The sequence below is a fragment of the Liolophura sinensis genome, chromosome 11 (assembly GCF_032854445.1).
Source record: "Liolophura sinensis isolate JHLJ2023 chromosome 11, CUHK_Ljap_v2, whole genome shotgun sequence".
Taxonomy (NCBI): Eukaryota; Metazoa; Mollusca; class Polyplacophora; order Chitonida; family Chitonidae; genus Liolophura; species Liolophura sinensis.
This window is the reverse complement of record NC_088305.1, coordinates 31026793-31054179: the sequence shown is the minus strand read 5'-3', so window position 1 is coordinate 31054179 and position 27387 is coordinate 31026793. Positions and strand designations below refer to the sequence as shown.

Genomic DNA, 27387 nt, shown 5'->3' with positions numbered 1-27387 from the left:
CATGCCTGTGCCTTCAGATATTTTCTTAATACAAGCCGTATATATACGTGTACCATTTTCACACAATGACTATCTGATTGAAGAATGTACAGCATTGTTTTCACGTCATTGTTGAACATAACTATTGGCAACACAGCGTGCGAATAATCCTGGAGCTCTGACATCCAATTAAATTCAATTAACATAATATAATTTTATTTGCCTGACTTCGTCACGATGCTAGAGGATTTGTAAGTTAACACATGTAGTGTTAAAGATTTCATCAATTATATGTGACAATATACCAAGTACAACTGCACTCGTTGTTCGGGTTTTGTTGCTCATGTTGTGCCGTTAGCCTTACACGTTGTGTATCAATGTATCGTGGGTGTATACATAAATTGTAGGGAGAATGTTGATCGGGTGTACTAGATAACGTGAACTCTTTATCTCTACCACTGAACCTTTGATGGTGAACGGTTTGTTGAAAAGTGTATTATCCCAAGGCTAGGGGATGTATATTCATCGTGTTGAATTAGATCGTCAAGTTGGATGTATGAACAGTTGCAATCAAAGCGCAACTGAGATACATATTTTGTCATCAACAACCTCTATTCCAGCATGGTACACCAAATGAATACTGATTTTACTCGGTGGCCTAGAACATACCTTGCGCCTTTCCAACATCACTGAAAACTGTTGACTTCTTCTCTTTGCACGATTCCGTCCTATTTTCGTACTTTATATACTTACTTAGTTCTTTGGTGGTTTGAGGTATATGTCGTTTTGGGAAATTGCCTTGCAATTATTGACCTGGAACGTCGATATTGGTTGACGGCTGGTATACGAATGTCTGTTTCGACGCAAAGACAGCATATATCGTGTGCATATTGCCTTGGTCTGTATTGATACTCTGACGAACATGATAAACGTTTGTCTCCAGAATTATACAAACAATACTTTTACGCAGCCGTCCAATGAAACAAGTGTCAATATTTCAATTTTATGGAGTATATCATGAAATCTTAGTTCATCCAAATCATTGAGAGTTTGGAAATTTGCAGACACATTTTTTTGCCTTATAACTCGACAAAAAGGAACTTACCCCGAGATCTTCAAGGTGTTGTCTAGGGCCAATTCCGGAAAGCATGAGTATCTGAGCAGACCCGATCGTACCGGAACTCAGGATTATCTCTCGACGTGCCCTCACAACCTCTCTTCCGGTCAGCATGCGTACAAACTCAACCGCCCGAGCGATTTTATCATCAATTAGAATCTGCGTTGAAATTGATTTTGAAAAAAGCACATTGGAATAAATACTTTCAAAGTTAATAAGTAATTTTCACAGCTATAGAAAAAATGTTTGTTAATTAATTTTGGAATAAATCTATAAGCAGTTGTTGAAGATAACTGAGAACCATTTTATGGGAGTTCCGTGAACAGAAAGTGAAACTAAACGAATTCAGCAGGAGATGTATACAAAGAAATCAAAGTGAAAAAACAGCTTTAGAGTAGTTGTCTGCGTAGAAACTGAAAATGTTTAGGTATAATTTTGTAGTACCTTTGTCACGTGACAGTGGGTAGCAATATGCAAATTTTCCCGGTGCATGGCAGGTCTCAAGAGAGCTTCCGCTGTGGACCTTCTGCATCCGTCATAGACGTTCATCTGAGTTCGCATCACGCCTACAGAACCAATCGACAAGTCGAATAACAATGACTACTTTTCTGGGATGAACTGCGTGCTCCAGGAGTTTCGTGAAAAATGCCTAATTGAGAGGTCTCCTGACGTTTTCATACGGAGACAACGTCTCAAGCATTAACTTTCAGACTATGTGACTGTGTGTGATTTGACTTCTGTATGACAGTCTGTATGCCTGTTGTTATGGTGTAATTTCCCCATCAGTACCAATTATAACAGCACCCCAGAATAAGAAGTACCATATGTTTCTGGCCAGGCATGGCTGTCTCACCGTAAGGATTGCTGCTATTGTTGTCAGAGTGGGCGAACCCCAGCTCTTTTCCTGCCTGGATGAAATTTTCTCCTATGGGTGATACCCAGGCCTCGGTGATCCCCATCGGGCCGTCTGTACCGTGGGCACCTGGGCAGAGAAACGTACATTACAACAGTGTAGCCAATGCATGTGTGATATTAAGTACCGGTAGAGTACATCAAAAAATGCTGAAGACATCAACCAAGGTGGATAGAAATGAAAGTTATGCTCATGAGTTAAAGGCAAAGCACCCAGGAGCCTCTCACCAATGAGGTTGCAATGAGTTCAAGTCTAACTCATGCTGGTCTTCAAATCAAATAAATAAATAAAGGCAGATGAAATTTTGCTGTTTTGTTCTTTTTCAACAAGATCTCGGAGGAGTATACAAAAAATAATGTGAATATAAGAATCATATTTGCGATACAGCCTTCAGTCTGACTGGCCTTGACATCGAAGTTTTAAATACTATCCGGCAGCAATGCAGCTTTAATGACCTTTGTAAAACGGAAACTGATTTTGTCAAGTGTGTAATTTTATTCAATCTTCTACTCACAGAATACACTAAATCTCAACTTTGTCCCATTTCCATGTGATACGACAGAAATGATTTTTTTATGCTTTTTCTAGCAGTGAGCCATGTTGCCCGGGAGCATGTAAATTGCAACTATTTAACGATTTACGTGAAGAGTTAGAACAAATCAATAATTTTATTCCCTATGAGGTGGTCTTTATACTTAACTACAGTTTACCTCCCTTGAGGAGTTCTGGGCTGGTACAATCTTCCGACTTGATGAAGTAGGGTAAGACATCTTCATATCCCCACCCCTCACACCCCATCTTCTCCCACAGGTCAAAGTCCTCGGGGGTGCCACGACAATACACCAACGCGTTCATGCTGCCACTGCCCCCGAGTCCCTTACCCCTTGGAGTTCGCATTTGCTGCAAGTACAGTTTGCAGGTTTGCTTAAAGGTACGCTCCGCTGTCGTATAAGTGAAATACTCTTTAGTACGACGTGAAACACAGTCAGATAATATAATAAACTAGGATATCACGATACGACCGTTCCAGAACTCCTATTGGTCCGCATGGTCACGTGGGTATTGGTATATATTATTTTTGTATACCGCTCATCAACCATGAATGGCGTTAACCAGTGATGCCTAATGCATTGTAATTAACATCACTGCATTTTCTTCAGGTAATTTTGCTTAAGTCATGGTGCTAGGGGTCGTGTAAGTTGTTACTATTTTTAGCCTTTAAATGAACAGTTGGAATACAACTCTGACTGAGGTAAATTGATAAGAGGCCGTATTTGTGGTACACAGAATAATTATAATTAAAGATGAACAGCACAGAGAGTAAAACCAGAGCAGCCACGACCGTGTGATAGCTGGCAAATGGTTCTACGTAACCGATAAAATACTACCTCTTGTCAGTTTTCCTCAGTAAGGGTTTCCTTCTAACTGTTCATGTAAATGCATAAATAGTAGCAATTTTACACGCCTCCCAGCATCACGGCTTAAGCAGAATCAGGTCAAAAATGCAGTGAAGTTAATTTCAATTTATTTGACATTACTGGTCTAGAATTACCCAAAATGCTGTGTTTTCATCACATTTAGCGTATAATCACATTAAAACAATGAAAAGACTTGACTCGAAAATCGGAAAGCTGACTCTACTTGCCAACTTCAACTTAAGCACTGGATGTTAATGTAATAGGCGAAGTACTTTCCATCCAGAATTAAAAAAAATGTATTTCGATCAAGCTGGGATTTTCTCAATGAGTAATGTACTTCAAACAATAAACCAGTCAGTAATTGGTGTTCCGCTCTAAGTAAGTAGTTGAAGAGGCTAGCGCGTCTGAAACAGGAACCTGGCTTTGCTTAAGGTGCAATCCGAATTCGGCTCACATTTCAGGTAACTATCTTCCGTTACGATTATATGTAATATTTTGAAGAAATCATGATGCTTTATAATTTCAACAACGAAAACTGATTTTGCTGTACCGGTTGCCTAAAGTTTGATTTGGACACCTCTATCACTATTGGACTTGGCAATGTTCGCAGAAAAGATTAACTGGTCGGCTTGATGTCAGGGTATTGCATTTGGTGGGACGTCACGCCATGACATTAATTACGTACTGATCGGCTTGGTGCCAGGGTACTGTATTTGGCGGGGAGTCATGCAATGACATAGGCCACGTACAGGTCTGCTTGGTGCCAGGGTACTGTATTTGGTGGGGAGTCATGCAATGACATAGGCCACGTACTGGTCGGCTTGGTGCCAGGGTACTGTATTTGGTGGGGAGTCATGCCATAATATAGGCCACGTACTGGTCGGCTTGTGGCAGGGTACTGTATTTGGTGGGGAGTCATGCCATTACATCGGTCACGTACTGGTCGGCTTTGGTGCTAGGGTACTGTATTTAGTGGGGAGTCATGCAATGACATAGGCTACGTACTGGTCGGCTTTGGTGCTAGGGTACTGTATTTAGTGGGGAGTCATGCCATGACATAGGCCACGTACTGGTCGGCTTGGTGGCAGGGTACTGTATTTGGTGGGGAGTCATGCAGTGACATAGGCCACGTACTGGCCATCATGGTGGCAGGGTACTGTATTTGGCGGGGGGTCATGCCATGACATAGGCCACGCACTGGTCGGCTTGGTGCCAGGGTACTGTATTTGGCGGGGAGTCATGCAATGACATAGGCCACGTACAGGTCTGCTTGGTGCCAGGGTACTGTATTTAGTGGGAGTCATGCCATGACATAGGCCACGTACTGGTCGGCTTGGTGCCAGGGTACTGTATTTGGTGGGGAGTCATGCCACGATATACGCCACGTACTGATCGGCTTGTGGCAGGGTACTGTATTTGGTGGGGAGTCATGCCATGACATAGGCCACGTACAGGTCGGCTTGGTGCCAGGGTACTGTATTTAGTGGGGAGTCATGCCATTACATCGGTCACGTACTGGTCGGCTTTGGTGCTAGGGTACTTTATTTAGTGGGGAGTCATGCCATGACATAGGCAACGTACTGGTCGGCTTGGTGACAGAGTACTGTATTTGGTGGGGGGTCATGCCATGACATAGGCCATGTACTGGCCGGCTTGGTGGCAGGGTACTGTATTTGGCGGGGGGTCATGCCATGACATAGGCCACGTACTGGTCGGCTTGGGGCCAGGGTACTGTATTAGGTGGAGAGTCATGCAATGACATAGGCCACGTACTGGTCGGCTTGGTGCCAGGGTACTGTATTTGGTGGAGAGTCATGCCATGACATTGGTCACGTACTGGTCGGCTTGTGGCAGGGTACTGTATTTGGTGGGGAGTCATGCCATGACATAGGCCACGTACAGGTCGGCTTGGTGCCAGGGTACTGTATTTAGTGGGGAGTCATGCCATGACATAGGCCACGTACTGGCCGGCTTGGTGCCAGGGTACTGTATTTGGCGGGGGGGCATGCCATGACGTATGCCACGTACTGGTCTGCTTGGTGCCAGGTTACTGTATTTGGTGGGGAGTCATCCCATGACATAGGCCACGTACTGGTCGGCTTGGTGCCAGGGTACTGTATTTGGTGGGGAGTCTTGGCATGACATAGGCCACGTACCGGTCGGCTTGGTGCCAGGGTACTGTATTTGGTGGGGAGTCATGCATTGACAGAGGCCACGTACGGGTCGGCTTGATGGCAGGGTACTGTATTTAGTGGGGAGTCATGCCATGACATAGGCCACGTACGGGTCGGCTTGGTGGCAGGGTACTGTATTTGGTGGGGAGGTCATGCCATAACATAGGCCACGTACAGGTCGGCTTGGTGGCAGGGTACTGTATTTGGCGGGGTTCATGCCATGACATAGGCCATGTACTGGTCGGCTTGATGGCAGGGTACTGTATTTGGCGGGGGGGGGGGGGGCATGCCATGACATAGGCCACGTCCTGGTCGGCTTGGTGGTAGGGTACTGTCTTTGGTGGTGGTGGGGGTGGGGAGGTCATGCCATGACATAGGCCACGTACTGGTCGGCTTGGTGCCAGGGTACTGTATTTGGTGGGGAGGGGGGTCATCCCATGACGTAGGCCACGTACTGGTCCACTTGGTGCCAGGGTACTGTATTTGGTGGGGAGTCTTGGCATGACATAGGCCACGTACCGGTCGGCTTGGTGCCAGGGTACTGTATTTGGTGGGGAGTCATGCATTGACATAGGCCACGTACAGGTCGGCTTGGTGGCAGGGTACTGTATTTGGCGGGGGATCATGCCATGACATAGGCCACGTACTGGCCGGCTTGGTGCCAGGGTACTGTATTTGGCGGGGGGGCATGCCATGACGTATGCCACGTACTGGTCTGCTTGGTGCCAGGTTACTGTATTTGGTGGGGAGTCATCCCATGACATAGGCCACGTACTGGTCGGCTTGGTGCCAGGGTACTGTATTTGGTGGGGAGTCTTGGCATGACATAGGCCACGTACCGGTCGGCTTGGTGCCAGGGTACTGTATTTGGTGGGGAGTCATGCATTGACAGAGGCCACGTACGGGTCGGCTTGATGGCAGGGTACTGTATTTGGCGGGGAGTCATGCCATGACATAGGCCACGTACGGGTCGGCTTGGTGGCAGGGTACTGTATTTGGTGGGGAGGTCATGCCATAACATAGGCCACGTACAGGTCGGCTTGGTGGCAGGGTACTGTATTTGGCGGGGTTCATGCCATGACATAGGCCATGTACTGGTCGGCTTGATGGCAGGGTACTGTATTTGGCGGGGGGGGGGGGGGGGCATGCCATGACATAGGCCACGTACTGGTCGGCTTGGTGGCAGGGTACTGTCTTTGGTGGTGGTGGGGGTGGGGAGGTCATGCCATGACATAGGCCACGTACTGGTCGGCTTGGTGCCAGGGTACTGTATTTGGTGGGGAGGGGGGTCATGCCATGACATAGGCCACGTACTGGTCGGCTTGGTGGCAGGGTACTGTCTTTGGTGGTGGTGGGGGTGGGGAGGTCATGCCATGACATAGGCCACGTACTGGTCGGCTTGGTGCCAGGGTACTGTATTTGGTGGGGAGGGGGGTCATGCCATGACATAGGCCACGTACTGGTCGGCTTGGTGCCGGGGTACTGTATTTGGTGGGGAGGGGGGTCATGCCATGACATAGGCCACGTACTGGTCGGCTTGGTGCCAGGGTACTGTACTTGGTGGGGAGGGGGGTCATGCCATGACACAGGCCAAGTACAGATCGGCTTGGTGCCAGGGTACTGTACTTGGTAGGGAAGGGGGTCATGCAATGACATAGGCCAAGTACTGGCCGGCTTGGTGGCAGGGTACTGTTTTTGGTGGGGAGTCATGCCATAATACTGGGCTATTAATTTAGATGGGCACGTTTTTATAAATAGTTTTGCACTACTTATGCATATATTTTGCATTTCAAAGTTATGACAGGCTCAGTGGATTAGACATTTATTTTACCTGATCAATTAAGGCTTTGCAGCTGTGTTTCTGCGGCACGGTTTTGTAGGCCCAGTCAAACGTGCTGTGCTGTAGCCTACCAAGCTTTGCGGGTTGTGCAACTTCCGGAAACTCCGTGTCGTCATATCCGGCCTCGAGCAGCAAGACGGTTCGTGATTGATCCTCGGATAGTCGGCTAGCCAAAACACAACCTGCTGTCCCCCCTCCAACTAGACAAAAATATGTCAGTAGAATGTATTGAAATGATGAAGCACATTGGTGAGGGATAAGTTGGATGTTGTATAGTAAAGATCGCATTAGAATTTCCGACTTGTTACAATTGACTTTCGGCCTTTTATCTTCATAAGTTGCAAAGCAAACATTTCTCTAAAACTTTATATCTAACTCTTAAACAGGTTTAGCGCTTCAATTATTTGACTTTGATAGATAAAATAAACACGAACCAATTATACCCTTTTCAGGTTGGTGGACATGCCAATATCGTGTCAGATGAGTGAGTGAATAAGTGATTGGGGTTTAACGTCGTACTTAACAATTTTTCAGTCATTTGAGGACGAAGGAGTCCTAAGGGTGCATGTACCTGTAATCTGCCTCTTTGTTGCAGGGCGGTTTTCCACCGCTCTTTTATCTAGTGCTGCTTCACTGAGACGCCTTACCGAAGTCAAGCAAGCCGAGCCATTATACTGATACGGGTCTACCAGTCGCTGCACTATCCCCTTCAAGCTGAACGCCAAGCGAGGAAGTTACAGCTCCCTCTGTCGTGCCAAAGGAAGACAAGCAGGTGTACATGTGGTATCAGTGTGATGGAAATTACTTGAAAGTTCAAGAGATATCGTATTTACTAGCCCGCCACAAAATAAATTGGTATAAATGTGGTATAAATTTGATATACCCCGCTGCAAGCATTCAAAAGAAAGAGTGTTTACAGGGTAATGGAGACCTGAGAACCTGATAGACCTGATAGTCCTGAGAACCGTGGTAAAGACTGTATATCACAAAGCAGGATTTTTTTCTTCTACATGTCTAGATGTACGTACGGTACAAGTTTGAGTTCGAGGATATCATGTTTTCAGTCCTGTTGCAGTATATAGCTTTAATGGCCCCGATGACCTTGAGGAAATTGATCAAGGTCAAAGGAAAACAACAAGGCTCTTCTACAAGACGGTGCATTATGGTACATATTTGATGACAATTCCTTAGGGCTCAAAAGTTATTGTGTTTATATATGTTATCTTATATTAACAAAATATAACTTTTGAAGAAAGTGATCAAGGTCAGCGAAAATGAATCACCACCCCATGAGTGTGCTTGCGGCGTAAGTTTGGGTAACCTGGCTAAAAGTATTTAAGAGATCTAGAATGTTTGCAAAAATTTGACCGTGCGGACAGAGAGTGAGGCCGAGGGCGTCGACTATTATACCCCTTCGCCAAATCTGACCGATGGAAAAGTAGCAGACATCCACCTGAATTTTGATAACAGTGCCTGACTTGTTTTCATTCAACTACTACCAGACTTCACATGACTTTTCACTGTGTTACAAATATTAACATTCAACAAGTCTTGAAACGTGACAATAGACAGGTAATGAAACACATAAAACACAGTATATGAGATAATCTATTTATTTATCTGATTGGTGTTTTGCCCCGTACTCAAGAACAGCGGCCATGAGATAATATCACATCCAAACAATATTGCAATTGTGTTCCAGAAGATTGTTACAACTACATACATTGAAATGGGAAACATTAACTACATATAAGTGTATTCTGTGACACTCACCTATAACGTAGTCGTAGACAGGAAGCAGATTTTCCGTTGTTTTTGTCCTGCCCATACTGATCTTCAAGGCTCAACAAATCAGTCTGTTCTTCAACAGGTGCTCTCTGGGATCAGGCAATAAGATAACGCCGATGTACAGTGACGGGATATGATCCAGTACTTTCAATACCTCGAATGAATGGACTCAGAATGCAAAAACAAAATCAAAACATCAAGAAAACGTATATCTCATCTTCACAACTACCTTCGAGTAAGCAAAATGAATATCGCCAGGCAAATCTTGTGGTATAGGCGTGCTGTTAACGAAACAGGTCGCCTGTATGACTAAACCATGTCAAATACATATAATTAGTTCAAGGTCAGCGTCGGTGTCAAGTAGAGTTATGTAGAGCGAATGGCAAATGTCATACGCCTTCTAAGTTATGCCCCGCTCTGTAACATACGCTTTACATCACTGCAACAACTGTAAACTTTTTTTACAGAAATGTTGAACAACGTCGAGGTCACTGGGGTCATGGTGATGAGGCAGGAAGTTATGTCAGAATATATAAAAGCTCTGTCTCAAGCTTTGTTTCTAAATTGTTGAAACAAATGCGTTTTATTACAAAATTTAAAGCTTTCTTATGATTTCAACCAACACCTGAAACAATTTAACTGACGAATGCTGATTAAGTAGTTTTGCACGAGGGCACCAGTGATGAGGCTAAGCCTAAACAAACCCACGTGTGTCGTACAGGCTCCAAATGTCAAGCGTGTTTAATGGTGGCAGTGATGTAAAGCTAGCGTATTAAGCGGCACATGCGCTTTAAAGAGTTTGGGTGGATATGTGATTGAAACAAAGTCTATCCCACATAACCTGATGATATAGTGCCCTCCGTCCTACATGTGTGGCATTTTCGTGAAACGCGGTAACACAGTTTGTTTAAAACTTCCCTCATGCACAGGTAACCACGTGAATAATTAACTCTGGTTCATTTCTCGGTAACAGAAGTCCAGAAACAAAATGAGCCCGGTGCATATTTCACCAATGTACTGGCGGCCTGGATTTTGTGAAATTATTGTCGTCTACATCAACCAATCACTGTCGAAGGAGTATGGACAAAATGAAGGGGTGGTATCATTTGAAGCCGTCATATAACCTTCAATGTATCATGTGAACGTCTTTCAGCTCTGGAATCTTCCAAAACGGATAAACATTTACAGTTACATTCCCTACCCCTCTTCATCCCCCGCTTCCCTTTCCAAACTCCGGTGACAGTTTCCACCCTCGCTACAGTAAGCAACAGAGCTTCGCATCTCACTAATGGCCCTGCCTTAGAAAACCTACTTTTCATCTTTTATCGTCAGCTTCTTTCATGTATGCTAAGACATCTCTATTGGTTACGACAATGATTCGGTTCTGCCAAACTCTCTCCCTTCCCACCTATGCCTGCTGATTGGAGGATCCCTCGGGGATGATTTTGGTGTTCCATTTTGACAAATCTCAACAAACTGAAAAATTTACAGTGCCATTCGTTTCCCTCCAATTCGTCTCACTTTTCTGCTATTAACAGTAATTATCAAAAAACCGATCGGCTGAAAGGCTGACTTCTAATATCCGAATACCAAAATAAATATATGATTTAAATTGGAGTTTCGCACAAACAAATTTACTTACCACCCTTTAAAGTTACTTTCTCCCTCACAGCCTTTGGAAAAGGTTTGAGTGCATTCACTTGGTAAGAACTGGTATATAATGACTTCTTGGCTGTTTATGACTGACCTAGATATAGCTAGACCTGGTTACGTGACATGACTGATAATAACTAATCTAAGGCCAGCATGTGGTAGGCCCTATACAGTGACCTGCACTTTAAGGCTGGGATTAACTGAGATATGTGTCATTTGAGGTCAGATTGTCCTCCACAGACGCTGGGGGATCAATCTCCTGCTGTAGAAATCCAGATCGTTCTGTTATCACCTTTTAAATCATTTTCTCATTAGTTTCTCATTAGCGTGAATATCGTGTAGTCAATTAAAGTGGCTTACTGGGAAAAGATAAATGAATTCAATTTTAATTTAAGAGATTTATTTTATTCTTAATTTTCGGTTATAGAATCCTTGACTTACGCCAGATGAGATTACAGAACTTTGTAAGCCCATTGTGTGTTCGAACTTCGTTATGTTGGTATATTAACCGTTAAGGTCTGTTACAACGCACAGGTTTGTAACGAGAAATTGGGGCGGACAGATTCCGCACTCCCTCTGTTCGCTGTGCCTTGGTGATTATAAACGGTAGAAGACATTCATGTGACCATTTGTGCAGTCTAACGGTCTTTGAAGGCCACATGTATAGGACTCAAATCTGTACGTCAATCGTCTTAAAGTTTGCCAGTAACTTGACATAGATCGTAGTTTTTCCGCATAGACTCTGGTTGATCCAACTATAAATAAATCGGATGCCCTACTTCTGGAGTGTATATGCGTTGAACAACCAACTAAATACATAAATAGTTTGGTTTGTTAATCACACACCACACGTTAATATAAGACGTCCCCTTCACTATAAGTGATGACTGAATGACAAGGGATATTGGAAGGATGATGTTAAACGGATTCACTGTGGTAATTCAGTCGAATTAACTCATCCTTACTAATAGAAACAGTTGAGAATGACCACTGACTGCAACTAATGGACAGCATCATGCAAAAACCATAACTATATCGAAGTATATTTATTTATCTGACTGGTGTTTTACGCCATACTCTAGAAAATTTCACTTAATCGCTGGAGGCCAGCATTATGGTGGGGGGAAACAGGGAAGGATGTGCCGAAAAAAGGAGTGTTGTCTTTGAAGATGTTTGTCCGGCAACCCTACCGGAAAATCCTGCCTGGAAAGATGGGGTAGTTTGACTGTAAGGATGTTTGTCAGGTATTCCTGCCTGGAAAGGTGAGGTGGTTTAACTGTGAGATGTTTGTCATGTAATCCTACCTTGAAACGTGACGTCGTTAGACTTTGAGGATGTTTACCCCGGACTGCGGAAGTGATTTGACCGTGACGATATTTGTCAGGTAATCCTGCCTGGAAAGGTGAGGTGGTTTGCCTGTGAGGATGTTGGTCGGGTAATCTAACCTGGAAATGTGAGGTGGTTTGACCATGAATTGTTGTCAGGTAATCTTGCCTGGAAAGGTGCGATACTTTGACTGTGAGGATGTTTTTCAGGCAATCCTACCTGGAAAGGTGAGGTGCTTTGCTTGTTAGGTTGTTTGTCTGGTAAACCCACGTGAAAAGATGAGGTGGTTTGATTGTGAGGAAGTTTGCCTGGTTATCCTACCTGGAAAAGTGAGGTGGTTTGACTGTGAGGATGTTTGTCTGGTAATCCTACCTGGAAAGATGTGGTGGTTTGACTGTGAGGATGTTTGTCAGGTAATCCTACTAGGAAAAGTGAGGTGGTTTGACTGTGAGGATGTTTGTCAGGTAATCTTACCTTGAAAGGTGAGGTGGTCTGCCCCTGTGAGGATGTCTATCAGGTAATCCTACCTTTAAAATAGGGTGGGCTCTGTTAAACCTTGAGCATTGGCGTAAAGCGTCAGTTAAAACAGTGCATGAATATTAACCAATGACTCGCGCAAAAGTTTAAATACTTTCTAATGCTTTACACTGGATTTATCTATACCGGTATAGTGATGTGATATCTGTAAATGTGTCACTATAGCTGTACCACTGCGCAGCGAACACAAGGAGGATGTGCTGCTAAACGTTCCAAGATTTCAACGTCAAATAATTACATCTTAATTATATTGTATTCCTGCGTAAACCAGGATGGCCCTTTTGCATTGTTTTAGTGTTATTGTATGTTAAATGTGATGACAACACAGCATTTTGAGTAACTGTAGACCAGTAACTTCTAATAATTGCAGTTAACATCACCGCGTTTTGTTTTTCCTAATTCTGCTTAAGCCATGGTGATAGGGGTCATGTAATTTGCTTCTGTTAAAGCGTTTACTTGAACAGTCGGAAAAAACCCAAACTTGTTGGTAAGAGGCCGTATTTCACCGGTTAGGTGTGACCAATTTGCCAGCTGTTACATTGTCGTCGCTGCTCTGAATTTTCTCTTTGTGCTGAAAGTCTTTTATTGCATGAAAAACTTTCCAGCTTCGCATTAAGCAGACGACAGCTTCATGCTTCTTTATGGCGTCATTTTGACGTCAGTCAGCCTAGCTTCTGATTCAGATCGCGGTATCGCGTGCTATGATCTGTTTTTATGGCCATCTTGGAAAGTTTTTCCACCCTTTTTTGAAGGTAGGAGCATTTAAGACCTTAAATATTACTTGTAAATGTGGTTTTCAGTATTTTTTGTATTTTTCTTTTATGAGAAAAACACACTTGAAAAAACTTTTTGTACGGTGGGTTTTTGGAACCACCTCTTTGTATATATTGTGTGTGTGTAATAATGCTATAAATGAGGGTGCAGCGCATGTTTAATGATCATATTTATGTTTTGATGTATTCATAAATATTATTATATATCAGAGTAAATGCATGTGTTTGGATATAAATAACAAATAAACATTCAAATAAATCTATTAGACATGCATCACATCCTTATTTAGAGGAGTATTATGCAAAGACGATATATACCAAGAGGTGGTCCGAAATACCCACCGTACAAAAATATCTTCAAATACCCTATTCTTCTGAAAGAAAAAATCGAAAAATATTAATAAAGATTGTATTTGTAAAACAAGTTTTCACATTCTTTCATTTGATTTTGGTATCGTTTTTTTTTGTTTTCTTCTCCTTTAGACGTGCACAGGTAGACTTTTTGTTTTAACGTACTATAGACAGAAAAGTCAATGACAGTATAAAAAAATATACCGTCCATTTCACTGGATAGTATCTGCGTAATTGCTCTGACCAATAAAATGCAGGATCGTGCTATTTAAGTTTGAATGTAATGTGCATATAATGGGAGTCTTCATAGGAACTACAGCCGCGAGAGTTTCTTCCCTTGGACGCCTTTGATCATATCTGCTGCCTTCTCGGCGATCATGATGGTTGGAGCGTTCGTGTTTCCTGACGTCACTTCCGGCATAATGGAAGCGTCCACCACGCGAAGACGACCGATGCCCTTCACCCTGTGGATATGTGTAAATAAACAAAAAATTACAGGTAATTAAAAAAATTAAGTCTGTATTAATGCTAAATCAGCTAACATAAAAACATACATATATACTTGACCTAGTCTTCACAATTACTGTTTAGGTTAACAGGAAGACAACACTTAATAAAATGTACCATAATATATGTATCCATAAAGTATCCCAAAAGAAGGGGTTTATTTTTGTCCTGGGGTAATGCTGACTACTTGTAGCCCTGATGTCTGAAAAAAATACAGAACGTAAGGTGGCAACTAACACATTAACAGTAACCGGCACATCGACTTCAACAGTCACCATTGCGAATCACGTGGTTGCATTGCTGGGCGGGACTGGGCCCTTCTCCCAAATTAAGGGTATTTTTTTCATAATATGTGTAGTTGAATTATGTGGCTTCTGTTCACTGTAAACAGAACAATATAAGTTAGCTAGCTCTTCCAAAGAAACTGTGTTTCCCCGATTTTATGGTGTACAGTATATCTTCTCCACATCTTCTGTGAGCTTATCTTTCTTCCGGATGATGACGAGTGCCCTTGACTTGCATGGTTCAAACATGGCGGGTGATGTTGAAGTGCCATGCAGTTACACGTGTGCCATTTTTGTTTTTTAGCTATCATTCACGAATAACTACATACTACAGGTGGTATGAACAGAGATTATATCCACCTCAGGCCTACAGGAAACATGCTTTGGAGCATACAGCTTTTTGTATTCCCAAAACATTACCCTAACAAAAATGAAGCCGTTCCCAGATGTAGGCCTATTTGTTATCGCAGACTAGTCCATCTACATGGACCCAGGGTGCCATTTTAAAATTCTGACGTTCACCAGAGTAGATGGACTAATCCCAGCCTACCTCAGCTGGGGGTCTGTGACTGTGGTCGGGTCGTCTGCTCTTCCCATTCTGCACGTGCCGCACGGGTGATACACCGCCTGCGTCATGTGTCTGACGTACTCCGCCCAGTACTCGTCCGTATAGGGGGTGCCTTGGTACCCAGGCAGGACTCGCTTGATAAACCGAGCACCTAATGGCCGGAACGCTTCAGTATTCCCCAACTTCAGACAAAGTTTGATACCTGCATTGGAAATTCATTCTTTTTACTCAGTTATTTTAACGCAATACCTGGTGAAATTCTCACATTCTTAACCGTTTGAACCGCTTACCTTCTACAGCAACCCTCCAACAGATCTCAGTATATACGTAACTGTTTCCCATCACTTGTTAAAAGTTCATTTGGGACGGTTTAACTACTCCATAGAAGTTACGTTTTATGCGGACGTTTTCATAGTGTTTCTCCAAGGAGGTTCAATTTTTACCTAATATTCTGCTTAAACGATGGTGCTAGGTGCATGTAAGTTGCTACAGTTTACGCATTTACACGAACTTTTAGAATATAACCCTATTAAACCTGGATAATTTAGCAAAAGGCCGTATTTCATTTACTCCCTATTCTGTTGCCTTTTATGTTTATTTGCCTGTCAATCTGCAAGGCTACTAAAAAGGTTATGTGATGGTTTTGGCGGGAACGTTGGGCCAAAAGAAACCTTGGGCTATAAGGAACCTTGGGCTATAAGGAACCTTGGGCTATAAGGAACGTTGGGCCACAAGGAACCTTGGGCCACAAGGAACGTTGGGCCACAAGGCACCTTGGGCTATAAGGCACCTTGGGCTATAAGGAACCTTGGGCTATAAGGAAAATTGGGCTATAAGGGAAATTGGGATGCAAGGGATATTGGGATATAAAGGAATTTTGGCTATAAGCGACCTTGAAATGTAAGGTACCTTGGGCTATAAGGAAAATTGGGATATAAGGGATATTGGGATATAAGGGACCTTGGGCTATAAGTGACCTTGGGCTATAAGTGACCTTGAGCTATAAGGGATATTGGGATATAAAGACCTTGGGATATAAGGAATTTTCGGATATAAGGGACCTTAAGCTATAAGCGACCTCGAGATGTAAGGCACTTTGGGCTATGAGGGACCTTGGGCTATAAGGCACCTTGGGATGTAAGGAACCTTGGGCCAATCTAGTAGAGGAGCTTCTTTGTCAATTATCATCTGGTTAGATATATGTGACCCGTCTTAGTTTTATAAAAATTGATAAAAAAAAATGATAAAGCCTGCTTATGGACTCCAAAGACACTGTGTAACAAATGCAGCCTTTTACATTTTGACTTCTCGTTGTTGTTTCGTTTTCTCCCGTTCTTGTTCCTACCTTCTACCAATGTCTTGACGTCATCTGGATTCGAGAGATAGTTCGGGTCAACGAGAGGATAGTCGAAGGGATTTGCACTGCGCAAGCGCAATGTGCCAAAGCTCTTGGGATGGCAAACGACAGGCCAGAAGGTCATGCCCGGCCCCACAGCGTCTTTCCGACCTGGATACATGGCCTCCCATACCTGAGAAAAAGGAAAAATTCTTCACATAACGACTGTTTAATGTTTAGTTAGAGACCACGTGTATTAAGCCCAAATTGAAATGCAGAATCAGGGTTTTTCTTCAAAACATTGGAAGACGTTTGGAAAAAACTTAACCTTGTAAACTGTCTTTCTCTAACTAAAACATACCATTTCTAAATGTGTTACTATCGATTCAAGGGATATACTGCCTAAAGAAATTCAGAATTTTTGAGTTGGATCAGCTAAAAACAAAAATGAGTTGCACTTGACTCCTTACTAAAAACCTTCTGGGCCTATGGGCCAATTTTCCATAAAATGCCACGTAAGGAAATTCGCTTCTAGTCTAAACTGTTCGCCCGACGAGGTAACATGCAAATGAGGCAGGGCAAAGTTTCTCACAATGTAAAGTTTGTGTAACAATACATGTGGATCGTACATGTAAAGAAGACGACAGACTGAAAGCAAATTAGTAGTCCAGTTAATCAAATCTTCCTTTCTATTGACAATGTTTTATAAAGTACTCTAAATTGCCATTGACAGAACTGAAGTAACACGGTAGACCGCATAATTACAACACAGTGCCATTTCTGACATTACAAGTTCACCGAACATCTCCCGTCGTCTGGACAACAAGGGAGGGCGGGGGATGAGTAACAGACTAAAGAAATCCAACATTCTAAATTTAACGATTTGAGTGAGTTGATGGTCGAAGGGAAACCTCGGATAAAAACTGAACAATCCATCGTTCACTCAGAGTCAGTTACATGTCAGCAAACATCTGAAAATCTCAATTTTATGTAGATGAGGTCTAAAATAACAGTACAATATTTTCGACGTCGGTGGTATGTTCCTTTAATACAAATACCTTTCTAATTAAAATGTTAGTTACGCCATTTCCATAATAACAAGGCATCAGTCTCACAATATCAGTAAACTTAGATCTACCTGTCCCTCACCATATTGCTTGTCGCTGACTAGTTCTGAAGCATATCACCATTGTCACTAAAACCCAGATCTAGCAAGCCCTTCTTACACTGACATGACGCTGACTAGATCTGATGTATCACCACTGTCACTAAAAGCCAGATCTAGCAGGCCCTTCTTACACTGACATGACGCTGACTAGATCTGATGTATCACCACTGTCACTAAAAGCCAGATCTAGCAGGCCCTTCTTACACTGACATGACGCTGACTAGATCTGATGTATCACCACTGTCACTAAAAGCCAGATCTAGCAAGCCCTTCTTACACTGACATGTCGCTGACTAGATCTGATGTATCACCACTGTCACTAAAATTCCTCCTTACACTGGCCTGTCGCTAACAAAATCTGATTTAACACAAGATCTGACATCGGTTTCTTTCTTTCCAGCTTAGCTTTAATAAATACAGATCAGTACTGTTCCATTTACTAACTTAGCTTTAACTCGGTGTTCTCAAATGTGCTGTCCTCAACTTGTCAAAGCTGTAAGGTGGTTCCTTTAATCCTACAATAATTTTGATTTCATATTACACAGTTATTCCTAAATAGCAAAGACAATAGCATCACAACTAACGCAAATGTACCAGGCGCATCCACAGCAAGCCAAACTTCGCAAAACGTCAGTTTTGATTCTACTCGGTCACACATGGTCCTGAAAAAGACAAACTCGAGGAACGTTTGGATTCAAACCAAGCTGTGCACCATTATAACCGCGAATGAGAACTTGTGGGATGGGCCGTCGATGGAGATGGAGTCAGGTGATTCAAAAATGGCCGTTTGCGAAGTCTGCATGCATGCAGTCCGAGTTGGTGCCTCGTTTACATTTGTGTTAATTGCGACGTTATGGTCTTCATTATTTCTGCGTCATGAGGTATGAATTACTTAACGATCACAGGTAAACTGTTTTTTTTTTTTTTGGTTATAGCTTTGACAGCTTGGAAATATATCACTGACAATTAGTCCAACTAAGCCGGAAAAGTGCACTGGCTCACTTCTGGTCGCATCCCTGAGTTCTTTTCCCAGACGGGATCCTGCAAGCAAGACGTGAAATACATTTGTATTGATGCGTTGTTGTTGTTCTCTGACGGTGTCCCTGTTTTGAAAAACCCAATGCCGGCCATCAAGCTTGTCGCCAGGGGGCCTGAAAAAGTACATGTACATGAGAGTGGAGCGGCAGATAACAACTTCCAAGGAGAAATTAATTAGTTCTGTCATACTTGTGAAAAACAATATTGAACGAACGAATGATACATCGTCGTAGGAGAATTAGCGGGCAATCAATGGTAATAATACTACAACTTTTCCTTGAAGCTTTCATACTTTAATAGGCTTGCTTCCTGAATATCACTGCCATTACTAGCAAATATGGTACAAAACGTTAAAGGTCACTGGGGTCAAGATCACGATGCATTAGATGATGTCAGACAAAACTCTCAACCTTTGTTTCTTTTCATATTTGATTGGGAAGAGTCTCATTTGATGTGATGAATATGTACAGTTTGCTGGAATTTAATAGCAAACAGACCAAAGGCAGGCAGCTCTCTGGAGCAGACATAGGTCTATAAGATGATATTAGAATACTTGCTTCTTTGTTTGCGTGGTGAGTTTGATGGGGAAGAGGGTGTTTCACTGTTGCCAGGCATATTGTGATGCGTCATCCCTGAAACAGGGTGACACGTATCGTTGATTAACTTGTGTACCTGATCTCAGTGTGTACCTGATCTCAGGGTATCATAACGAGCTTGATTTTCTGGGGAATCTGGAGCTCCTCCCCGGAAAACATGGCGGTCAAATTCGAATTCAATTCCCTGCACCTGGACGTGATCCTGCAGATAACTGCCCACCGGTAAGTCTGCCTCCACAGCAATCTGGAATACAATGACACTAAATGTTTCAGTTCTAGACCAGTGACATCTAATAAACCGCAATTAACATCACCGCACTTTTGTTACCCAATTCGGCCTGATCATTTGCCAACTATCACACTATAGTCATTGCCCTGGGTTTACTGTTTATGCTCTGCTACTTTAATTATATAGTTAAAGTGATGACAACCCAGTATTTGAGTACTTCCATGCCAGTGCCTTTACAATTAACATCTGTGTACTTTTTATTTTACCTCATGACGGAATAAAAGACAGTTTGTCATGCTCAAATCACCCTAGCTAATTCACAGCTGAGGGAGATGTCCACTGATTGAGAACGAGAGCCGCAGGCCTCCCGACTTCTCAAACAGTTTTTTTTTCTATTCTAACATACCAATATAAAATAGTGGAGCCATTAGGAGGAAAGAATAACACCGAACACATGCGATCTCTCCGTTTTGCTAAAATGTAGCGGTCTAGATTGTCTTGTGATTTTGGGCAAGTCCATGCTAAGGCAATGGGTGGGAAATAAATCATCCAATCAGAGCGAGGCGCGTGAAAGATATTGACCAAATAACTGCGCATTCTCGCCAGCTTCTCTCCATGTCAGTTCGATCTCTAGATTCGAACATAACAGTTTTGCGACGACATAGGAAAGATCATTTTAAGTCAAACTAATAAAAAAAACTGTCAGGAGTGAACGATAAATATCGTGAAGAAGCCTGTAGATTAAATGGAAGGTGCTTCATGAGATGGGAGCGTTGCCGAGAATTCGATGACCATGAGGGTAGCGGATTTTGGAACCGATTTCGGCAGACACAGGCCTACAACTTCTTCAACTCGGTTCACACTTTTTGTCTGGGTGACGATAGCTATGGAGCTAAGCACGCTGACACAAGTCACAGAGGGCATCTGACGTGTGGGAGAAAACAACAGTTGAGTGTAAAACACTGCACAAATAGCGGCGTTGTTCTTCGGAGGGACCCTAGCTGTAGGTAACTCCTTAGGCTGGACTCGTTCAGATGGCCATTTACGACCATTATCCTATGAATTACAGCAACGTGACTCAGGGCAGATGCTGCAGTGGCGCGAAGACAGTGGTTTGTGTCATCACGAAAAGATGTCTGCCATCATCGAGCACAATCTGTTTACTCTCATCGTTTGCTTGTAATACCAGCAACCCGCCGCTTTTGTTGGGGCTACTAGTAAGGGGACGTTGAAAACACGCATCGTTGCCCATGTTGCGCTGATCCAGATAAAGTACCTAGATGCTTGTTGTTCACGCTACCTCTTTATATCCCATACACGGGATAAGTGCCAATTGCCTACATCATGTCGGTTATGGTAAATATTTCACCTTTCAACTTAACTGCCTGACCAATTGGATGTAAATTCATTTTGCCTTTGTCCTCGAAAAACGTGAGCTGTTAAATTTTGAAGAAAACGGACTTTCTGACGGCACAACCCAGCCCCCTATTTCATTAATGAAATGGAACTGTCCCAGCGTCCATGACAAGGACGGCAACTGTGTATACATTGTCAGTTTGAGCACACTTCGGTCACCACTGCTTTTAGTGTTAAAGGTTTTGAAGGTATGTGAGGATTCCTCTTAAGACATGGTGCTAGAGGCACTATATACAACAAAAGCATTTATATGAACAGTTCTAATAAATATAATAATAGACTTACACCATATATATAGAATAAAACCAGAAAAGGGACAACAGTGTGGTAGTTGGCAAATGGTAACACATAGCCGGTGAAATGCGTCCTTTTGTCTTCGCTAAAAGTTTTATTCTAACAATTCATGTGGATGCTTAGATATTAGCAAAGTACATGCCCTCTAGCGCCATGACTGAAGCGCCACAGTTGGGTAGAAAATGTAGTGGTGTTAATTGCAATGTATTCGGCGTCACTGATCTAGGGTAACAATGTTGTGTTGTCATCATACTTAAAGTTTAATAACATTAAAACAATGCAAGGGAACCTAACCTACATGTATATGAAAACAGTTGCACTGCCAAAAAGGGACCTCAGTTTGTGACTGACAAACTCAGGAGGAAGCAAAAATGAAGAAGACATTGTTGCCGTTGTTGTTAATCCATTTAAACAGTCGCATGTAGGTACGAATATTAAAGTCTAAGAATGGGTAAAGAAGAGGAACTTACCCCGAGATCTTTCAGGTGTTGTCTAGGGCCAATTCCGGAAAGCATGAGGATCTGAGCAGACCCGATCGTACCGGAACTCAGGATTATCTCCCGGCGTGCCCTCACAACCTCTCTTCCGGTCAGAATGCGTACAAACTCAACCGCCCGAGCGACTTTATCATCGATTAAAATCTGAGTAATTGATTTTGATTTAGGAATGCGTTGAAATTATTTCTTCCAGATCAAGCAACACAGGCCTTATTAATATGGGAATAAATCTGTCAGAGATACGATATAAATGCAAATACTGAATTAGACTGCAGTGAATGGAAAGTGAAACTGAATACTGTTTATCAAGAGTTTTCTAAACAAAAAGTGAAACCGAATACCGTTCAACAGGGATCAAATGCGAAAGGAAGACAGACTGTAATACGATTTAACAAAAGGTATATGATTAGACGGTGAAACCGGTAAGGTGGACACAGGAGTGTGGTACCTTCGTCACGTGACAGTGGGTAGCAATATGCAAATTTTCCCGGTGCATGACAGGTCTCAGGTAAGCTTCTGCCGTGTGCCATCTGCGTCCGTCGAAGATGTTCAACTGGCTACGCATCACGCCTTAAAAGAAAAGACAACACGAAACCAAATTTACATATGAATTTACAGAAAATAGAAAGCACAGCCATGCTATGACCAATCATACGAGAGTTATTTCTATAGCGCGATGAAGTTGTCTTTTCTTTTAAGAACTACCCGACCAGATTTTCATGGGCATTGCACATAAGGGCGATGAACAGAATATGGAAAGGTACACCGGCGTCATTTACCGGGATCTGCTTTCACGAAAGCTTACAAACAAATTTCACTTTCCGCAGATGTTTTCAAACTGAGAGAAAATCTTTAAGTGTATTATTATGCTAAATGGTCAAACTTTGCTATCAAGGTGTGACAGGATGTTATCCATGTTCGGGGTTTGTTTCACTTGTAAGCCTAGACACGTCGGATGTTAAGGTGTACTTATTAATATCCATTACAGTACCACCCCAGAATAAGAAGAACCATAAGCTTCTGGACAGACAAAGCTGTCTTACCGTAAGGACTGCGGCCGTTGTTGTCCGTGTTGGCGAACCCCAGCTCTTTTCCTGCCTGGAGGAATTTGTCCCCGGCGGACGATACCCAGACCTCTGTGACCCTCATAGGGCCGTTTGCACCGTGAACACCTAGACAGACAAGCACACATTACCCGTGTAGGTATTACAGTAATAGAGTACATAATCAAAGATATTTCTGCAGATAGAAATAACACTTATCCTCATGATGTGAAGAAAAGCTAGAGATTTTTGTTGTTGAATTGTGGCCTACCTCCAACCAGAAATTCCATCAAATTCCAAAACAAATTTGCCACTTTAACGGCAATATGAAATGTATTTTAATCTACATGGCAGCACGCATAAAAACCGAAATGGGCTTGCACTCTCAGTTATCAGCTGACAACGTTAAAAAGGAATACGAACAACGGAAGCAATTTTTACACAGTCATATTTTTCAATTGTAACCTACCCAACTTCAGCTCTAAACTGCATATGGGAATGCAAGAATGATTTTTCCTGTATTTTCTGGTATTTGAGTTCAACTTACCTCCCTTGAGGAGCTCCGGACTCGTATAATCTTCCGACTTGACGAAGTAAGGTAAGACGTCCTCATATCCCCACCCCTCACAGCCCATCTTCTCCCACAGGTTAAAGTCCTCGGGGGTACCACGGCAGTGCACCATCAGATTCACACTGCCACTACCCCCTAGTGCCTTCCCCCTTGGAGTCCGCATTTGCTGCAATACATTGAAAGGAGTGCAAGTAGTGTAAATCAGGCACTTTACACGACTTATTTCGGAGTGGATTTTGTTTGTTTGTATGTATGTATGTATGTGTGCATGTATGTATGCTTGGGGTGTAACGTCGTAGTTAACAATTGTCCAGTCATATGACGATGATGAGTCAGTAGGTGTGTACATATACTGTGTCTGCTTGTGGCAGGGCGAGTCCATGCCGCCAAAGTGCTGCCGCCACTGAAGTAACATGCCGAAGACACCAGACATGACACCCCACCCTGTCACATTATACTGATTCTGGGCCAAACAGCCATATTTCCTTGCTCTCAGCAATGAACTCCATCAGTAATAAGTTTATCTCACCGTGGCAGTCAATCAAACTTTGTCAAAAGTGTCTATTTACAAAAATATCAAATATAAATCATCTTATGCGATGGGACCGGTAGATCCAGGATCAATCCTTGATCGAGTCACACCTAAGACTTTAAAAGAGGAAGTTGTAACTTCCTCGCTTGGCGTTCAGCATGAAGGGAATAGTGCAACGACTGGTTGGCCCATATCAGTTTTTTGGCTCGGGCGGGGCGCCTTACTTGCCTTCGGTAAGTCGTCTTAATGAAGCAGCACTAAATAAAAGAGCGGTGGAAATCCGTCCTGCAACAAGGAGGCACGTTACACGTACATGCACCCTAAGGATTCCTTCGTCGTCATACGACTGAAAAATTGTTGAGTACGACGTTAAACCCCAAGCACTCACTCACTCACTCTTATGGGATGAACCAAACGATGGTAGATATGTGATGAATATACCTGTTACCTGATCAATGAAGGCTTTGCAGCCATGATGCTGTGGAACGGTTTTGTAGGCCCAGTCAAGTACGCCCAGCTGTAAGCCAAGGGCTTCAGTAGGAAGTGCGATCTTCGGAAACTCCGTGTCGTCATATCCGGCCTCTAGAAGCAAGACTGTCCGTGATTGGTCCTCGGAGAGTCGGCTGGCCAAAACACAACCTGCCGTACCCCCTCCAACTAGATAAGACAAATGTAAGACCTGGGGTACGTCATCTCACGTACATTTCTATCGTAAATTGAGCCGCTGGCAGCAACCTGCTATGGTCGTGGGTTTCCACCGGGCTCTGCCCGGTTTCCTTCCACCATAATGCTGGCCGCCGTCGTATAAGTGAAATATTCTTCAGTACGGCGTAAAACACCAATCAAATAAAAAAGTAAATATTTTAATATGCAGAGGTGTATCTGCAGTATAAGCAGATGGCTGGGATGTTGTTGAGGTACAGTACACCTCAAAAAATATATAAGAGGTGTACACAATATCTCAACATGACAGTAAGGTGTACACCGCATATCAGTAAGTGGCCTAGCCGTTCACCACACTACTTGGCCTTTACTTACCTGACGGTTCACCATACTCCTTGGCCTTTATTTACCTGACGGTTCACCACACTACCTGGCCTTTATTTACCTGAAGGTTCACCACACTACTTGGCCTTTACTTACCTGACCGTTCACCACACTACTTGGCCTTTACTTACAAGACCGGTCACAACACTACTTGGCCTTTACCTACCTGAAGGCTCACCACACTACTTGGCCTTTACTTACCTGACGGTTCACCACACTACTTGGCCTTTACTTACCTGACGGTTCACCATACTCCTTGGCCTTTATTTACCTGACGGTTCACCACACTACTTGGCCTTTACTTACCTGAAGGTTCACCACACTACTTGGCCTTTACTTACCTGACGGTTCACCACACTACTTGGCCTTTACTTACCTGACGGTTCACCACACTACTTGGCCTTTATTTACCTGACCGGTCACAACACTACTTGGCCTTTACTTACCTGACGGTTCACCACACTGCTTGGCCTTTACTTACCTGACGGTTCACCACACTAATTGGCCTTTATTTACCTGACGGTTCACCATACTACTTGGCCTTTACTTACCTGACCGTTCACAACACTACTTGGCCTTTACTTACCTGACGGTTCACCACACAAATTGGCCTTTTTTTACCTGAAGGTTCACCACACTGCTTGACGTTTACTTAAATGACGGTTCGCCACACTACTTGGCCTTTACTTACCTGACGGTTCACCACACTAATTGGCCTTTGTTTACCTGACGGTTCACCACACTACCTGGCCTTTACTTACCTGACGGTTCACCACACGTCTTGGCCTTTACTTACCTGACGGCTCACCATACTACTTGGCCTTTACTTACCTGACTGTTCACCATAGTACTTGGCCTTTACCTACCTGAAGACTCACCATACTACTTGCCCTTTACTTACCTGACCGTTCACCACACTACCTGGCCTTTACCTACCTGAAGGTTTACCACACTACTTGGCCTTTACTTACCTGACCGTTCACCACACTAATTGGCCTTTACTTACCTGAAGGTTCACCACATTACTTGGCCTTTACTTACCTGACGGTTCACTACACTACTTGGCCTTTACTTACCTGACGGTTCACCACACTAATTGGCCTTTATTTACCTGACGGTTCACCACACTACCTGGCCTTTACTTACCTGACGGTTCACCACACTACTTGGCCTTTACTTACCTGACGGTTCACCACACTACTTGGCCTTTACTTTCCTGACGGTTCACCATACCACTTGTCCTTTACTTACCTGACGGTTCACCACACTACTTGGCCTTTACTTACCTGACGGTTCACCTTACTTCTTGGCCTTTACTTATCTGACGGTTCACCACACTACTTGGCCTTTACTTACCTGACGGTTCACCACACTACCTGGCCTTTACCTACCTGAAGGTTTACCACACCACTTGGCCTTTACTTACCTGAGGGTTCACCACACTAATTGGCCTTTACTTACCTGAAGGTTCACCAAATTACTTGGCCTTTACTTACCTGACGGTTCGCCATACTTCTTGGCCTTTACTTATCTGACGGTTCACCACACTACTAGGCCTTTACTTACCTGACGGTTCACCACATTACTTGGCCTTTACTTACCTGACGGTTCACCACACTACTTGGCCTTTACTTTCCTGACGGTTCACCATACCACTTGTCCTTTACTTACCTGACGGTTCACCACACTACTTGGCCTTTACTTACCTGACGGTTCGCCATACTTCTTGGCCTTTACTTACCTGACGGTTCACCATACCACTTGGCCTTTACTTACCTGACGGTTCACCACACTACTTGGCCTTTAGTTACCTGACAGTTAACCACACAACATGTACTTGAACTTTACCTTACTACTTGGCACACTTACCTCATGCGAAGTACTTATGTACTTCTGCTTATAGTTACTGGCTGCCTAGTGACTAGCAAGTGTTAGCTTCAAATCCTCGGTATTACAGTAAGCACAGAGATGTCAACTGTATGTAGGCCACGAAAACAAACACTGTTTTGGTAGGTGTCTTTTCGAGGAGCTCTTAGGAATTGTTTCACATACAAACATGAAAATGGCGGAAGACTACTATATGAGAATATACTATGGCACTCACCTATAACATAGTCGTAGACAGGAAGTAGATTTTCCGTTATTTTTGTTCTGCCCATGCTGACTTTGAATGAACAACAAATCAACTTGTCCTTAAACGGAGCAAGTAAGAAGACGATATGCTGCTAAGCAAACAACGCTCTTGTACCCCCAAGCGAATCGTGAAACCGATTAGTACTGTTAAGAAAACAGAGTTCTGCACCTCCAAGCGAATCGCCAGACCGCTTGACGTTAGTTGTGATAACTGGTGACGTACAGACATGTACTGTTTACTTTTACAGCTCAGCGTCGC

General features: G+C 43.3%; 2 protein-coding genes across 3 annotated transcripts in view; both read right to left on the bottom strand.

Annotated features, from left to right (window-relative positions):
* LOC135478059 (alcohol dehydrogenase [acceptor]-like) overlaps positions 1-12320 on the bottom strand; it is a 25627-nt gene extending 13307 nt beyond the window's left edge. Inside the window, exons 1-7 of the mRNA XM_064758324.1 lie at positions 12187-12320; positions 9215-9397; positions 7433-7641; positions 2720-2909; positions 1950-2078; positions 1541-1662; positions 1085-1255 (exon numbers count right to left, since the gene is read on the bottom strand). Of these exons, the coding sequence (XP_064614394.1) occupies positions 1085-1255; positions 1541-1662; positions 1950-2078; positions 2720-2909; positions 7433-7641; positions 9215-9269 (876 nt within the window). The 5' untranslated portion in view covers positions 9270-9397; positions 12187-12320. The remainder of the gene's footprint in view (positions 1-1084; positions 1256-1540; positions 1663-1949; positions 2079-2719; positions 2910-7432; positions 7642-9214; positions 9398-12186) is intronic.
* Positions 12190-27387, bottom strand: LOC135478062 (alcohol dehydrogenase [acceptor]-like). 2 transcript variants are annotated; one of them, XM_064758325.1, is made up of 12 exons: positions 27100-27387; positions 24397-24605; positions 23393-23582; positions 22846-22974; positions 22251-22372; positions 21776-21946; positions 19460-19610; positions 18735-18883; positions 16574-16757; positions 15211-15430; positions 13861-14333; positions 12190-12327 (listed from the first exon to the last, which is right to left on the bottom strand). In XM_064758325.1, the coding sequence occupies exons 1-11, from the start codon at positions 27152-27154 to the stop codon at positions 14183-14185; spliced, it is 1731 nt and encodes a 576-aa protein (XP_064614395.1). In that variant the 5' UTR covers positions 27155-27387; the 3' UTR covers positions 12190-12327; positions 13861-14182. The 2 variants fall into 2 exon arrangements, with proteins under 2 accessions (XP_064614395.1, XP_064614396.1); XM_064758326.1 differs by lacking the exon at positions 24397-24605 and having other exon boundaries at positions 27100-27386.